Source organism: Chelonoidis abingdonii, chromosome 1, assembly GCF_003597395.2.
Source record: "Chelonoidis abingdonii isolate Lonesome George chromosome 1, CheloAbing_2.0, whole genome shotgun sequence".
Lineage (NCBI taxonomy): Eukaryota > Metazoa > Chordata > Testudines > Testudinidae > Chelonoidis > Chelonoidis abingdonii.
Genome location: NC_133769.1, coordinates 370,608,405 through 370,624,871, shown reverse-complemented (window position 1 = coordinate 370,624,871; position 16,467 = coordinate 370,608,405). Strand labels below are relative to the sequence as shown.

Genomic DNA, 16,467 nt, shown 5'->3' with positions numbered 1-16,467 from the left:
ACCCCTCTAGAATCATGTCATGATGGAAGGTGTTTCCCAAGCCTGATCCTGTGGTGAATATTTAGTTAATGCATATAATTGTAGGATATAATTCTTCCATTGTACTCTGCATTGGTTAGTTCTCAGTTTGAGTATTGTGTCCAGTTCTGGGTGCCACATTTAAGGAAAGAAGTGGACAAACTGGAGAAAATACAGAGAAGAGCAACATTTTTTTTTCAGTCTTCCCTCATAGGTCATGTATTCTAGACCTTTAATCATTCTGAGAAGAGCAACAATATCCTCTGGCAAAGACTAAGAGGGGACATGATAACAGTTTTCAAGTACATAAAAGGCTGTTACAAGGAGGAGGGAGAAAAAATGTTCTTCTTAATCTCTGAGAATAGGACAAGAAGAAGTGGGCTTAAATCGCAGCAAGGGCGGTTTAGGTTGGACATTAGTTAAAAAAAGGTTCTAACTCTCAGAGTGGTTAAGCACTGGAATAAATTGCCTAGGGAGGTTGTGGAATCTCCATGATTAGGGATTTTTAAGAGCAGATTGAACAAATACTTGTCAGGGATGGTCTAGATAGTACTTTTTGCTGCCTTGAGTTCAGGGGACTGGACTAGATGACTTCTCAAGGTCCCTTCCAATTCTGTGATTCTATTATTCTAGTCTATGATTCTATAACACATGTGTATCTGCTTGTAATTGTATATGGGAGATAATCAACACCAATTTCCATTTGAACTAATAAAAGAATTCTTGTGTGGAAACTTAGTTGTGCTTAACCTTAATAAACTTAATAGGGAAATTATTTCCAATATCTGGCCTTCCTGGTGATATTGGGGAGGAACTGGAACTACTTTGGTGAAGTTGTGAAGGAATAGGGGGAACTGGGAAGGTGGAGGGTGACACCCTGGTGAGAGTATGTGTAGAACTAGCAGAGTTGGTAGGAACAGGGGAAGAAAAAACTGATGCTGTGGAGGGTACTTTCAGCCAGGCCAGTGGGCCTGCAAAAACCACAGCCCTCAACAGCTTCCAGAATGCATTCACCCAAGGAGTGGCTATCCTGGCCATGACACAAGTTTGCTCAGGAACGAGGGAAGACCAGATGATCAGTTATAGCTAAGGTTAAGAAATTGTTGCAATTGTTTTTAGTAAAAGTCACAGACAGGTTACAGGCAAAGAACAAAAATTCATGGAAGCCCATGACCTGTCTGTGAATTTTACTAAAAAATAATGAGGGATGGGGGAACTGACAGGGGGAGGATTAAACCCCAGTCAGGAGGATGAGAGCCTGAGCCCCACTTCAGGAGGGGGAGGGTCCAGCACCTGCTGCCACAAGGCGAACAGCTCCATGGCCCCTGCTGCAGCCCCAGTAGCTCAGAGCTCTGGAGCCCCTGCCACAGCCCCAGAATCACAAAGCTATGGGAGCCCCTGCTGCCTGTGGCAGCTCAGAGCTCTGGGTCCCACCACCGCCTGCAGGGGCTGAGAGCTGCTGGGTCCTTGGTCACCCAAGGCAGCTGAGAGCTCAGGGTTTCCCACTGGCTGATAGCTCTGGTGCGCTGCCCTGGGGCTGACGCGGAAAATGTCACGGAGGTCTCTGAAAGTCACAGAATCCTTAACTTCCGTGGCATAATCTTCCCCATTCACCACAGCGAGTTGTCCATAGGCTTGGCTAAGGATAAGTAGCGGAACCTCAGTGACTGAGGCAGTGACCACACTTTGAGCAGGAGGCACAACAGTCACTGACTTGCTCCAAACCAAACAGTTGTTCGCCACTGGGCTCAGACTGTCAGCTGGCTGTTGTTAAGTGCTGAAGGCTGGAATGTTGTTGCCTCGTTAACGCTGTTCAAGCTGCTCTGTGCTTCTGTCCTTGGAGCTCTAGTGTTATCAGTATTCACAGACAAGGCAGCCTGCTCATTCAGCAGACATCAAAATGTTACTCGTAAAAAGAAACCACACGCACAGTTCATTGACAAAGACTCCCAGCCAGGTTTATTTCCCTCCAGGTATAATTCTAGCAGTCTGCCCATGAACAAAATGAGCTTATGAAATTCCTCTCCCAGGTGGAAATACTCCAAGAAATCCTTACTGATCAAGGACCTAACTTCACTTTACAACTAATGAAAGGACTGTGCAGTCTAAATGAGGGTAACAGCATTAGGAACATTGATCTACCATCCCCAAACTGATGAATTGGTGGAGCGATTTCACAGAACTTTGATGGTTATGTTAAATAATTGTGTAGTTTCAGAATCCAAATACTGGCACCAATTATTCCTCCGCCTCCTTTTTGCTATCAGGAATGTGCCTGAAGCCTCCAAGATTTCTCCCTTTGAACTGCTGTCTGGGAAGTGGCCAAAGGGTTTCCAGACCTGCTTGGAGAACCACAGAACACCAAAGATCCCAGACAATGAACACAGTCCAGTACATTCTTCAGTTAAGAAATTACCTCAAGACTTTACAGACATTTGCTAGAAGAATTTGCTAAATGCACAACAGGTACAAGAGAAGGCCTATAACAAGGGAGTCCAGCCGCAAGGGTTCACACTGGGTGATTGAGTGACTTGCTCCAGTTCAAATTAGTGGTTTGATGGCAGAGACCATTTGAGGTAGTGAGGCACTTGAGCCCCATCAACTATGATGTCCAGCATCCAGAAAAGAAAAAGAAGACTCAGATAAGAACATAAGAGTGGCCACATTGGGTTAGACCAATGGCTCATGTAGTCTAGTATCCTGTCTTCTGACAGTGGTCAATGCCAAGTGTCCCACAAGGAATGAACAGAACAGGGAATCATGAAGTGATCCATCCCCTGTTGCTCCTTCCCATGTTCTGGGAAACAAGAGGCTAGGGACACTTCAAGGCATAGATTTGCATCCCTGCCCATCCTGGCTAATAGCCACTGATGGACCTTTCCTCCATGAACTTATCTAATTCTTTTTCAAACCCTGTTATAGTCTTGGCTTTCACATCATCCTCTGGCAAAGAGTTCCAATAGTTGTCTATGTGTTGTGTGAAGAAATCCATCCTTTTAAACCTGCTGGCTATTAATTTCCCGAACAAATTATGTTCATTTATGTGTCTGACAACTTTGTTCTTTACTATAGTTTCAACCAGTCTGCCCGGTACTGAAGTCAGGCTTACCAGCCTGTAATTGCTGGAGTTACCTCTGCAGCCCTTTCTAAAAATTGACATCACACTAGCTCTCCTCCAGTCATTTGGTACAGAAGCTAATTTAAATGATAGGTTACAGACTACAGTTAATAGCCCTGCCATTTCACATTTGAGTTCCTTGAGAACTCTTGGGTGAATCCCATCTAGTCCTGGTGACTTATTACTGTTTAGTTTATCAGTTTGTTCCAAAACCTTCTGTAATGACACCTCAGTATGACAGTTCCTCAGATTTGTCACCTAAAATGAATGGAATCTCTCTCACATCCTCAACCGTGAAGATCGATGCAAATAATTCATTTAGTTTCTCCGCAATGGCCTTATGGTCCTTGAGTGCTCCTTTAGTATCTCGATTGTCCAGTGTCCCCACTGGTTGTTTAGGAGGCTTCCTGCTTTTCATGTACTTGATTTTTTTTTTTTTTTTTTGCTATTTCTTTTTGAGTCTTTGGGTAGCTGTTCTTCAAATACTTTTTTAGACTTTCTAATTATATTTTTACACTTCATTTGCCAAAGTTTATGCTCCTTTCCATTTTTTCTCCCTAGGATTTAACTTCCACATTTTAAAGGATGCCTTTTTGCCTCTCACTGCTTCTTTTACTTTGTTGTTTAGCCATGGTGGCTCTTTTTTGGTTCTCTGACTATGTTTTTTAATATGGAGTTGAGCCTCTGTCATGGTCACTTAGGACTAAGACTAGAGTGTCCCCAACCAGTGTACTCTCTTCACTGACTTTCTCATCACTACATTAAGTTCAAACCAAATAGAATTTATTAAATATCAATTGTAAGAAAAATAGGGAAAAATGGGAAATGTTCAAGGAAACAAGAGACCCCGCTCTGTGGGCACAGGGACATCACACACAGCTGTCTCTGGGATGTAAGGAAAGTTCACAGAATTTTCCTCACGTGCCCCAGGCCTCCTGCCCAGGCCCTGGCTCTCTGCCTTGATAGCAAGGGTCAGATACTTGCTCTGGCAGTGGCCACACACACCAAGACTCTAGGTGGCAGGATCTTCTCCCCAGTATCTGCCCTTCCATCAGATTCATGTATCCCCACTTCCCATGGCCCCACCTTGCTCTCCCCAGCCACTCTTTGTGCTCAGCTGTCATGTTACTTGTGTCATAGTCGGCATCCACTGTCCTAGCTCTGGCCTCGCAGCTTCCCAGTGGAGCTGAACCCTGGCTGCCCACTGACGTAGCTGGTCCATGCTGACCCAGCTCCTAGTTCTGGTTTGCTCCAACTGCTGCTGCCCAGCTCTGCCTCAGCATCGCTGCTCTGCCTTTGGCCCAGCACTGCCTTCTGGTCTGCTTCTCTGGCTCTTATTTTTCTGGCTGCTGCTGATCCGCCTCCAGCTCAGCTTGAGGTGCTGGAAGTTTGTCAGATTTCTACTGCATTAATAGCCCCAAATCTCTAAAAAACTAACCTAAAAGTAACCCAATCTATGCCTTTAAGCAAAGATATTTTTTATTAACACATTGGTCTATACATCAAGTAACAAATGAAAGCTTTTCCTAGACACCTAGTACAGATCAGGTTAAAAAAAAACAACCTACAAGCCCCAGCAGAAGTACCTCCATATTAGCAACAAAGTTATGAGATAACAATGAAATTCAAAATCAAAACCCCAATACTGGTACTTGTATCTCGATTGAGGGTTGCCAAACAAAAACAGGAAAGGATGGCATGACAAATATCCCAAAATGAGCCCAAAATATATGCAGTGTAAAAACAACAATAGCATTATTATATTATTTATTTCTGTTTTCATTAAATGACGGTAGTCAGTGTCCATATTTTGAGTTGAATTGGTTTGTTACTGTTAGTCTGAAAGGCAACATTTTATCCTCAGTAGAATGCTTCTGCTCCTGGTCATGCATACCAGCAGTGACCAGTGCAATCATTTCTTTCCTTGGTGCAAACTCTTCACAACAGATTTTGTGGCATTGCATGTATACCAATAAAAACATCTTGTTGCCATCTGAGAAAATAGTCTTTCAATTGCCTTGTTGCTAAAAGGGAGAAAGAGCAATGAAAGACAAAACAAGCCAAGTTAACTAAAATCTTTGTCCCCAGTGGCATCAGTGTATTCGAGTTCTTGAACCCAAAAATGATCTACTTGATTTCTCTGAGTATGAGGCCAGTGAACCATGAGCAAAATTCTCCACTGTTGTTCTAACTTTTCAAGGTCTCCACAAAACAATGGAAAAATTGAGATATCATAGAATCATAGAATATCAGGGTTGGAAGGGAGCTCAGGACGTCATCTAGTCCAACCCCCTGCTCAAAGCAGGACCAATCCCCACATAATCATTCCAGCCAGGGCTTTGTCAAGCCTGACCTTAAAAACCTCTAAGGAAGGAGATCCCAATACCTCCCTAGGTAACCCATTCCAGTGCTTCACCACCCTCCTAGTGAAAAAGTTTTTCCTAATATCCAACCTAAAATTCCCCCACTGCAACTTGAGACCATTACTCCTTGTTCTGTCATCTTGTATCACAGAAAACAGTCTAGATCCATCCTCTTTGGAACCGCCTTTCAGGTAGTTGAAAGCAGCTATCAAATTCCCCCTCATTCTTCTCTTCTGCAGACTAAACAATCCCAATTCCATCAGCATCTCCTCATAAGTCATGTGCTCCAGCCCCCTAATATTTTCTGTTGCCCTCTGCCGGACTCTTTCCAATTTTTCCACATCCTTCCTGTAATGTGGGGCCCAAAAATGGATACAGTACTCCAGATGGGGCCTCACCAATGTGGTGAGGCCTCACCAGTGTCAGCCAATCTAGGTCGTGATGGACTTACTGCTGGAAGAAATTCAATCACCTGCACATTTGGTGGCAATCTCCATTTCATCTGTTTCACAAACTCCAAGATTAGTCTTGACACCTACTTTTGACATCTTTGACAACGGGAATGGTTAGTGTGTGTTTTGAAAGTTCCAGCTGAAAGTGACTCCAAAATTGATTGTGCAAAGTGATAAGTTAGTGGACTCCAAGGCAATGTTATAGTTTACCACAACAGTCTGTTATTTGGGTTTTTGAGAAGCCCGAGCAGTGGCAACCTAATTATTTCAATCCAGGAGGTATCAGAATAACTCAATGGGAACACAGAAATTCTGTCTCTTCAAGGATTAAATGCAAGTAATTGTGTTCTTGTCTAACACTGAAGATTATTAGATTTAAGGTCGCACAGACATAAGTAAAGGTTAGAACATCCCAATTATTTACCTAATATCTGAAACTGTATTGTATAATTAACAGCAGGTTCGTAGTGGCCAGTTACTGGGAAGAGAAGGTGTCAGGAAAAATGTCTCTCCGAATGGCTTCCGAGAACTGCTCCAAAGCACACTGTATTAGCTAATCTTTTATAATTTCTAGAAAACACATAGGTCATGGTGACCCCTACTCGATTATCATTTTTCCTAACTTTCAATACACTTCTAATATCAGAGGTGTCTAGGCTCAAGGTTTTCATCCATTTATTTTCTTTCATTATCATTTATTGCCCACTCTTCCCATTCTGATTAGGAGAATCTGCCAGCTACATTTTGACCTTGCATCTAAAACCCTGCTTTCCAATTAACTCTAAACTATGTGGTGTTCTCTTTTATTAATTTCTAGTGGCCGAATGCAAATCATATGATTGCAATTGTCTTGATCACATTCTGAGGTATCACAGTCCTCAAATCCAGGGTAGCAAAATCCAGTTCTCAAGAATACACAGTTTCACAACTCTCACCAATGAGCTCTAGTAAAATGTCCTCAATTCCTGGAGCAGCTTTCCTGTATTAGCACTTTCCAATGGAAACATTTGCTTTATCCTTCCTGAAGGATTGGACATAGAAAAATCAGGTAAATTTTGCTCATCGGATCACTGTACATTATTAAAGAAGTCCAGCATTGCACTTGCTTTCCTTGTCTTTGGCTGTCAGAAAGCATAGCTTCAGTTAGTCAGACTGATCAAGAACCCTGTTCAAACAGGCTGTAATGGAAAGCCACCTTGCTTCAGAAACCTGTAATATCTTCTCATGGTCTGGAAGTCACTGAAAGGCGGAGTGATAAGGTGTGTGTAGGTGGGGGCTGGTGGGGGCTGGTAAAACAGATTAGGTTATGGTTAGACAGTTGTAACTCACCAACAGAGAACTTGGTATTTGGTGACAGAGTGCTAAGATGTTAGGTGTGAGGAGCTTCTCAGACTTCAATTTTCCACAATGCTGAGCTCAGCCATACTGGGACAGAGCACAAATGATGGGTAAGTATCCTGTCCCCCTCTTGTCACACAGGATTAAAGTCAGTGACCCCCAGGTGAGTACATTCTGGAGGTGCATTTGCCAACTTTTTCACGAAGCTCTTTGTTTTTGACACCATAAATGATAGGATTGAACATGGTGGGAAGAAGGAAATAGAGGTTGGCCAAGATGATGTGAATGTCGGGAGCAATGCCCTGACCGAACCGATGTGTCAGAGTGGAGAAGAAGAAGGAAGGATAAGACATCAGCATCACACAGATGTGCGCTGTGCAGGTGTTGAGAGCTTTCTTGTGGGCTTTCTTGGAGGAGATTCTGAGGACAGCCCTGATGATCAGACTGTAGGATAGTGCAATGAGTGTCAGGTCTGACCCATTGACTACAAATGCTATCACCAAGCCATACATCCTGTTAACAGTGATGTCCCCACATGACATCTTTGCCACAGCCATGTGGTCACAGTATGCATGGGGGATAATGTGTTTGGCACAGAATGGCTGCCTGCTCAGGAGCAGGGGCAGGGGCAGGATGCAGAGAACAGCTCTTATCAAACCCACTAGCCCTAGCTTAGCTATTCGTGCATTGGTGAGGATGGTGGTGTATCTCAAAGGGTTACATATGGCAACATAGCGATCGAAGGCCATTATCACAAGGACGGCTGAGTGCATCGCAGTACCCGCATGAAGGAAGAACATCTGGGTAAGGCAGCCACCCACCGTAATTTCTTTCAAATTGAACCAAATATACACAATGCCTTTGGCATGATGGAGGTAGACGTGCCAATTTCAGTGACAGCCAGCAGGCAGAGAAGCAGGTACATCGGCTTGTGCAGGGTCTGCTCTTTGCTTACAACAAACAAAAGCGTGAAATTTCCCAACAAGCCGATAATATAGAACATAGTGAAAGGGACGGAAATCCAAATGTGAGCAGCTTCCAAGGCAGGGATCCCCGTTAGTGTGAATGTTGATGGATCAGAAGGGGTGAGGTTGAAAGATGCCATGAGGTGGTAGATGCGTTGACCGGGCTCAGAAATGCTCAAGGTTCCTGTGAAGGGGGGATTACACACTTTATAACAAATAGCAGGGTAAATATTTTATGGTTATTAGCAATCTAGAAAAGGGGGTGAGCAGTGAAGTGACAACATTTACAGATGGCGCCAGATTATTTAGGTCAAAGTGAAGTCCAGAGAAGTCCAGTCACAGGGAGCTAACCAAGCCAGGTGAATGGGCAGCATGATAACAGACAAACTTAGATGTAAATAACTGCAACATCTATGCCCATTGGAGGGAAAAGCTTGAACTCTTCAAACACCTTACAAGGTTCTAAATTAACTGTATGAACTCAAGACAGGGACCTGGGCATCATGGTACACAGCTCTGAGAAACCCTGCTCACAGTGCAAGCATGGACAGAAACTAAGCAGATCTCTGGGATCCAGGAGGAGGGGGATGGGGAATCATAGAGAAAATACAATGCCATGAGATCAGTCAGACAATGTATCACGCTCCTCTGGTCTCCTCTGTGTAGTACTGGGCACCCTTCTCACACAGGATATTGCAGAACTAGAAAGGGCTCAGGGAAGGGCAATGAGAATGATCAAGGGTTCAGGGAAAATCTCATACAGAGAGAGGTTGAAAAGACTGGGATAGTTACCTTACATGATATGGATGAGAAGGGAAATGAGAAACGTCTATAAAATACTGACTGATAGAGAGTAGATGACAATGTGTTCTCCCTTTCTCATAGCACAGGATCAAGAGGATATTCAATTATCTGGAACATGGCAAATTCAAAACAGATACAAAACGAATGTTTTCTTCAGTCAATGCCTAATTAGACTGAGGAACTCATGGCCACAAGAGGTAGTTAAGGTCATGAGCTAAGCAAGAATCAGGAAGGATTTGGACATTTACATGGACAGTGAGACTATCCAGTTACTATAGTTACCACTAAATAAATGTTTTGGACAGCCCCTACACCCATGTGTTTCAGGGCAGAAGCCAATCTCTAGCTGTTAGGCATTAGGGTGACATCCTCAAGACGGTTCGGTTATCCATGTACTGCTGGGTTTCTTACACCTTCTTCTGCAGCACCTGCGGCTTTCACTGTCAAAGAGAGGACACTGGGCTAGATGGACCATAGGTCTGAGCCACAATGAAATTCCTGTGTTGGAGAGAGGGAAACGCCAGCAGCAGCAGCTCAACCTCTGCAGGGAAGGAGAGAGGGACAGACCCGGTGGGAGGGAGGAAGGACGGGGAGAGGAAAAGGAGCCAGCGTGAATAACTCTTCATTCAAATGGTAAAAACCTTTAATATACAACAGCCTGTTACGAACCCAGACACACCTTCCTGAGGCTGCTTTTCTGTGTTGGCAGTTGCTGACATTGTCATGAGGCTGTAGTGGGGCTGCTTCTGGGAGGAGGAATGGTCCGGATGGGGGATGGTGTCAGAGACAATCTGCTACAGTGTGGTCCACGTTATGTAACCGACTGAGACACCCGCCGTCTCCATGAGGCCTCGTTGCGCCTCTTTGGTCTATGCGTTAGGCAGGATTTCTATTCCCTAGTTTGTATGGTTTCAGGGCTCTGTGCCACTGTGATCCAGATACTGCATGTCTTCCCACACACACATAGCATGTTCCTGGACTTCCACTGGTGAGATTTCCAACACAGCCTGGTTTCTGCTAAGCTAGAAACATGCTTTTCTTTTTACTGCTTTTGGTGCTTCTCGTCATCTCCAGACCCAAGATGCAGGGGCTCAGAGAGACCAGACCCCTCTCCCTCCCTGAATATTTTTTTTATTCTAATTCTTTTAAACCTTTAGGCCTGTGAGTTTGAGATTTCAGTAACTTTCCTGTCAGTTCTTCCTTGGGCCAAATGAGCTCACCCGTCCTTAGACGCCACAGAATTACTGTAGTTAAACTCACTGGAGGCTCATGGCTGGTGTAAATTAGGCCATTTATTTAAGTCCCTACATGTAGATTTAGGGTGAACTCCTGGCTGTCTTTCACAATGGAACCATATTAAACCTCAGTGTTTAACTTTTGGCTCTGAGCTGTGAAAATCATGGCTTCAGGTCCTGCTACAGAGAGCAGAATTCTGTTAGGATGCTGAAAAAGTCTGCAGGAAACCCTCAGTTTATATGGCGCTCTGAGACTGCCCATGAAGGACAGGGATTTCAAATACAGGGGCCCTGATTTTGCCTTCAGGGAAGCGAATGTCAACCTGGAGTGACCCACTGAAGGCAGAATGTGAGAACAGAATCTGGCCAGTGTGTGACTCATTCTTGTTGTGAACCCTCTGATAACACTGATAACCACTGCACGGGCTTTAGCTTCACTTACTAACAGGGCAGTAAAGTTGTTGAATTGGAAAACTTGAGCAAACAAGAGGAAAATTCACATAAACCAAAAAAGGAAAGCTACTGAGACTGATAAAGAACACAGTAAGACACAAGGAACTGATCTTAATAACAAATAATTGTCTAAACTATTTCCAATATGTTTGTTATTCCAATTATACCAGGTAAATCCCTTGGTGTTTCTGACAATACTGAACAGTTTAAGTTGCCAGGCTGGAGAATTTCTGCCCAGATAGTTCTTGACTTGAACCCTGGAATCCTTCCTAAGCCCTGAGCACTAACTTTAATGCAGAAACAGGCAACTCACCAAAATCCCGTTACGCAGAGAGGAAATCTCCTTACAGCGACAGGAAGGCAGAGCCCTGAGAATCACTGTATGAATCTCACGTCTGACACTTAGAGCACTGGACAGCGATATTTATGATTCTCCTAATCAGTCCCTGCAGATTCTCCAGGTGGCAGGACTCTCAGATAATTCCCTCAGCTTCGTGAACAGCAGGAAGAGCAGAAAATGTACCCTGCATAACTTCAGCCTGAGAGCTTGCCCTGGGAGTGAAGAAATGATTTGCTGATACCAGGGAGCTCAGACTGTCAGGGCAAACTGAGTCTTGCAGACTGTTCAGCAGACTGTTTTATGAGGGAACAGCCTAATCTGTTGCCCTGGGGCCATTTCAGCATGGTGATATTTTAGGTGTGTGTGCCCTGCTGGGGCAAGAACAGCCAACAGCTACATCTGGATTTGTAGGGGGGGTTACAGTCCCTCCCTCATGCCTGTGTCACAGGTTCCTGGGGGCCTAATTTGGGCTCTGGAGGCTATGAATGTGTTGGGTTGTCACCCCTGGGGTGCAGTCTGGTAGCCGAGGGAACTGCTGCACCCCTCTAACCACCCATCTGAGCTGGCCCATTTCCACACTGCTTTGCTGATGATTCAGCCTCTCTGGGCTCTGTTATCTCCCAGCATAACAGCAGATGGCGCCACGCATCCAAACAGAGCTACTTAGGCGCTTACCTAAGCCACCCAAGTACAAACAGCAGACAGCAGGTGTTAGAGGGCTTCCCCTTCACTATCTCCTCTGGTTACTGCCATACAGAGGGAAAGCAGAAAACCAGAAGTCCCAAGTGCAGGCAATGCAATGTTTATTGGGGTTAGTTACCAGCAAGCATGCGAACTGAAATCCTGTTTAGAGGAACCTGGAATTGGACATGAATTTAACAAAAATGCCCTCCAACCTCAGGATGTATGTTTGGAAATAACTGAAGGAAAATACCATTATGATACTAACCCATTTATAAGTAATAATTCTGTGTTTGTCTATCTAGAGAATCATTGTGTGTGTCTTAAAAGTTGGTGTCCTATACATCTTGTTAATATTGTGCATAAAGTAAATCATAATCCTTTTGAGAATAAAGGTTTCTGTCGTATTGTAGCAATTAGGGGATGTGATTTTGAATTTCATGTACCCAAATTTCAATGTAGTAGGTTTAAAGTGTCTTATACGTTGTATTCTATTGTAAAACCTGTGCCTCCTGGAATGAATCTAACTGCTTTACAAACATTGCTTTTACACCCTGATTTACAAAACCAGTTATCTACTGCAAAACAGGAAGGTCCTAGAGTCATGGTTACCGTGCATCATAATGCCAATGAATTTAAATGAGTATTTGTCATTTGCAAATTATGCCATCATAACACCAATGAAATTAAATGGGTATTTGTCATTTGAAAATTATGCCATCATAACACCAATGAAATTAAATGGGTATTTGCCATTTGCAAATTATGCCATCATAATGCCAATGAAATTAAATGGGTATTTGCAAGAATTGGCCAAGACCTTTCACACCCGTGGTGGAAAGTGTTATTGGGATGGTTCCCCACTGGCTCAGGCATCCTGAATTTGGCCCTACACCTCATCATAGAAATCTTGGGGTGCCAATTAGTAGTGGTTTTTGTTACCAGCCTAATGACATGCTGGATCTGGCGCAAAATCCAGCGATTTCAAGTCCCTTGACAGATGAGTCAGTGATTACTGCCACCAACACTTGTACCCCCAGGAAGGAAACATATTGAACTTGTCACCCCTCCCTCAAGTGAGAGAGTAGGTTAAAATGACCACTTGTTAGTTGCTATGCTGGTGTGCTAAGTATGAGATGCCAACAAGAATTGTATTACTTCTTTGTGACTCTGTGTTTTATATCTTTGATTAATTTTTCATTCATTTTAATAAAGATCTTAACATTCTGGTATCGTCCTCAGTATAAGTCCTTGGCACACAGAACCTGAGAGTCTGCTCATGTTGTTGAACATCCTGAGTTCTCTAACCCTGTAGCCTGACTTAGGACAAGAACCTAAATATCTTTTGATCAGATCACTGGTAAGCCATAATCAAACTAGCCCATAAATTCAGGTGAACAATATACAAACTAACATGAAGAACGTTTTCTAAAAGTTCGTCTTGCATCTTATTGCACAGTTTTGTTTTTATAAAGTTTACTTGAGAAAACAGTCTTTCAACTGCAGCATTGCTAAAAAGGTAGTGACAGAAACAAAAGAGCAAATAAGCGAAGTTCACCAAAGTCTTTGTCCTCAGCGGCATCTGTGTATTTGAGAACTTCAACCCAAACATGCTCAACTTGACTGTCCTGAATATGAGGCCAGTGCACCTCCATTAGCAAAACTCTCCATTGCTGCTCCAACAGTCCAAGGTCTCCACAAAACAATGGCAAAAATGAGATATCAGCCAATCTAGTCGTGAAAGACTTAGTATTGCAAGCGATTCAATCACCTGGATGTTTGGTGGCAATCCCTGTTTCATATGTTTCACAAACTGCAAGATGCAATCTTGACACCTACTCTTGACATCAGGAATGGTTAGTGTATGTTTTGAAAATTGCATCTAAAAGCAACAGCAGTCCCATTCTCAAAAATGCATAGTTTCAAACTCTCACCAATAAGCTATAGTAAAATGTCTTCAATCCCTGCAGCAGCTTTTGTGCATTAGCACTTTCAAACTGAAACACTTGGTTTATCATCCAGGCTTCCTGAACTATTGGATGTACAAAAATCAGGCAAATTTTGTTCAGCACATCACTGCACATATGATAAAGAAGTTCAGCATTTGTAGTCTGTTTATTTGTCTTGGCTATCGGGAAGTGTATCTTCCATTTGTCACACAGGAACTAATGGAGAGCCACCTTGCTTCAGAAAGCTGCAGTCTTATCTTGTGGTCTGGAAGACGTGGAAAGTCCCAGTGAAAGGATGTCTAGGGTTGGAGGCTGACGGGTGACATTGAAAGAGGTCAGGTGATGGTCAGATAGAAGGAACTCAGCAAAAGAGAGTGCAGTGCTTGATGATGGAGTGATAAGATGTTAGGTGTGAGGAAATTTTCAGACTGTGAATATCCACAATGCTGAGCTCAGCCAAACTTGGACAGAGCGCCCTTGATTAATGAGGAGATGTACTTTCCCTATCTTGTCACACAGGATTAAGGTAAATGGCCCTTGGTGATCATATTCTCTAGATGTATTTAACCACTTTGTCACGAAGCTCTTTGGTTTTGAGCCCATAAATGACAGGGTTGAGCATGGAGGGGACGAGGAAATAGAGGTTGGCCAAGATGATGTGAACATGGGGAGGGAAGCCCAGACTGAACTGATGTGTCAAGTTAGAGAAGATAGAGGGAGTATAAGATATCAGAATCACACATATGTGGGGTGTGCAGGTGTTGAGGGCTTTCTGGTGGGATTTCTTGGAGGAGATTCTGAAGATGGCCCTGATGATCAGACCGTAGGACAGAGAAATGAGCGTCAGATCTAACCCAGTGACTACAAATACAATCATTAAGTTGTATGTCCCCTTGACTGTGATGTTCCCACGTGACATCTTCTCCACAAGCATGTACTCGCAGTATGTATGGGGGATAATATGGTTTGCACAGAACGGTTGCCTGCTGAGGAGCAGAGGTGCAGGTAGAATGAAGAGAACAGCCCTTATCAAACCCATGATCCCTAGCTTAGCTATTCGTGCATTGGTGACGATGGTGGCATAACTCAGAGGGTTACATATGGCAATGTAGCGATCAAAGGCCATTATCACGAGGACACCTGAGTGCATAATGGAAACCGCATGAAGGAAGAACATCTGGGTGAGGCAACCAGCCACAGCAATGCCTTTCAAATTGAGCCACAATATAAACAGTGCTTTAGGGACGATGGAAGTAGATGTGCCGATGTCTGTGAGCGCCAACATGCAGATCAGCAGGTACATCGGCTTGTGCAGAGTCTGCTCTTTGCCTACAACAAACAGAACCATGAAATTTCCCAACAAGACGATAATGTAGAACATAGAGAAAGGGATGGAAATCAGGACATGGGCAGTTTTCAGGCCAGGGATACCCATTAGGATGAATGTTGGAGCATCAGATGGGGTGAGGTTGAAAGATGCCATGAGGTCGATGCATTGATCTGGCTCAGAAATGTTCAAGGTGCCTTTGAAGGGAAAGAAGCACAATGAGGGAACTTACACACTATATGACAAATAGTACGATAAATATTTTATAATTATTAATAATCTAGAAAAGGGGGCGAGCAGTGAGGTGGCAACCTTTACAGATGGCAACACATTATTTAGGTCATGTCAAGTCTAGAGAAGTCCTCAGAGTGAGCTAACTAACCAGGTGAATGGGCAGCATGATAGCAGATGAACTTTGATGTCATTAACTGTATGTGTATGCCCATTGGAGGGAAAAACTTCAACTACTCCAATGTTTTACAAGGTTCTAATTTTACCGTATGAACTCAAGAGAGGGATCTGGGTGTATAGTACACAACTCTGTGAAACTTTCCTCAAAGTGCAAGCATTGACAAAAACAAAGCAAAACCTTGGGTGCCAAGAGGAGTGGGATGAGGAATCATACAGAAAATACAATGCTATGGGATCAGTCAGTCAATGTTTCACCCTCCTTTAGGCTCCTCTCTCTAATACTGAGCACCCTTCTCACACAGGGTATTGAAGAACTAGAGGGGTTCAGAGAAGGAATAATCAAAGGTCTGGGGAAATTCTCATATGGAGAGAGTTGAAAAGACTGGGATTGTTGCCTTAGAAAAGAGGGGATATGAAAAAAGTCTGTAAAATACTGACCGGTAGAGAGTAGATTGAGAATACGTTCTCCCTCTCTCAGGACACAAGATCAAGAGGACATCCAATTACACTGAATAGTGGCAAATTTAAAACTGATAAAAAAGATTGCTTTTGTTACTCAATGCTTAATTAGACTGAGGAACTCATTGACATAACAGGTAGTTGAGGCCATGAGCTAAGCAAGAATAAGGACTGGTTTGGACTTTTGCATGTACAGTGAGGCTATCTAGATATAATAGTTACAGCTAAATAAATAGTTGGGAAAGCCTATGTGCCCATGTGTTTCAGGGCACAAGCCAATCTCTAGGTGTTAGGCATTAAGGGTGACACCCTCACGATGGTCAGGTCATCCCCCCATCCACCCGCTGCTGGGTTTCTTACACCTTCTTCTGTAGCGTCTGGGGCTGTCACTGTCAGAGAGAGGACACTGGACTAAATGGACCATAGGTCTCATCTACGATTCAGTGCCCATGTTGGAAAGAAGCCAAATTTTCCCCATGAAAACAGATATTATCATGATGAGATATGACTTTGTACTGAACAGAATGGTCATGAAGGGCACAGAGGTCTTGGTA

The 16,467-nt window shown here is 43.5% G+C and overlaps 1 protein-coding gene and 1 pseudogene across 1 annotated transcript; both read right to left on the bottom strand.

Annotated features, from left to right (window-relative positions):
• Positions 1 to 7,438: 7,438 nt before the first annotated feature.
• Positions 7,439 to 8,430, bottom strand: LOC116829813 (olfactory receptor 52N2-like; annotated as a pseudogene).
• Positions 8,431 to 14,269: 5,839 nt separating this feature from the next.
• Positions 14,270 to 15,199, bottom strand: LOC116829814 (olfactory receptor 52E2-like). Its single transcript, XM_032788858.1, has one exon. The coding sequence runs from the start codon at positions 15,197 to 15,199 to the stop codon at positions 14,270 to 14,272; it is 930 nt and encodes a 309-aa protein (XP_032644749.1).
• Between the last annotated feature and the right edge of the window lie 1,268 nt (positions 15,200 to 16,467).

Bases quoted from the DNA above. Each gene is read 5' to 3' on its own strand.
- LOC116829814 (XM_032788858.1), bottom strand. From the start codon at position 15,199: ATGGCATCTTTCAACCTCACCCCATCTGATGCTCCAACATTCATCCTA.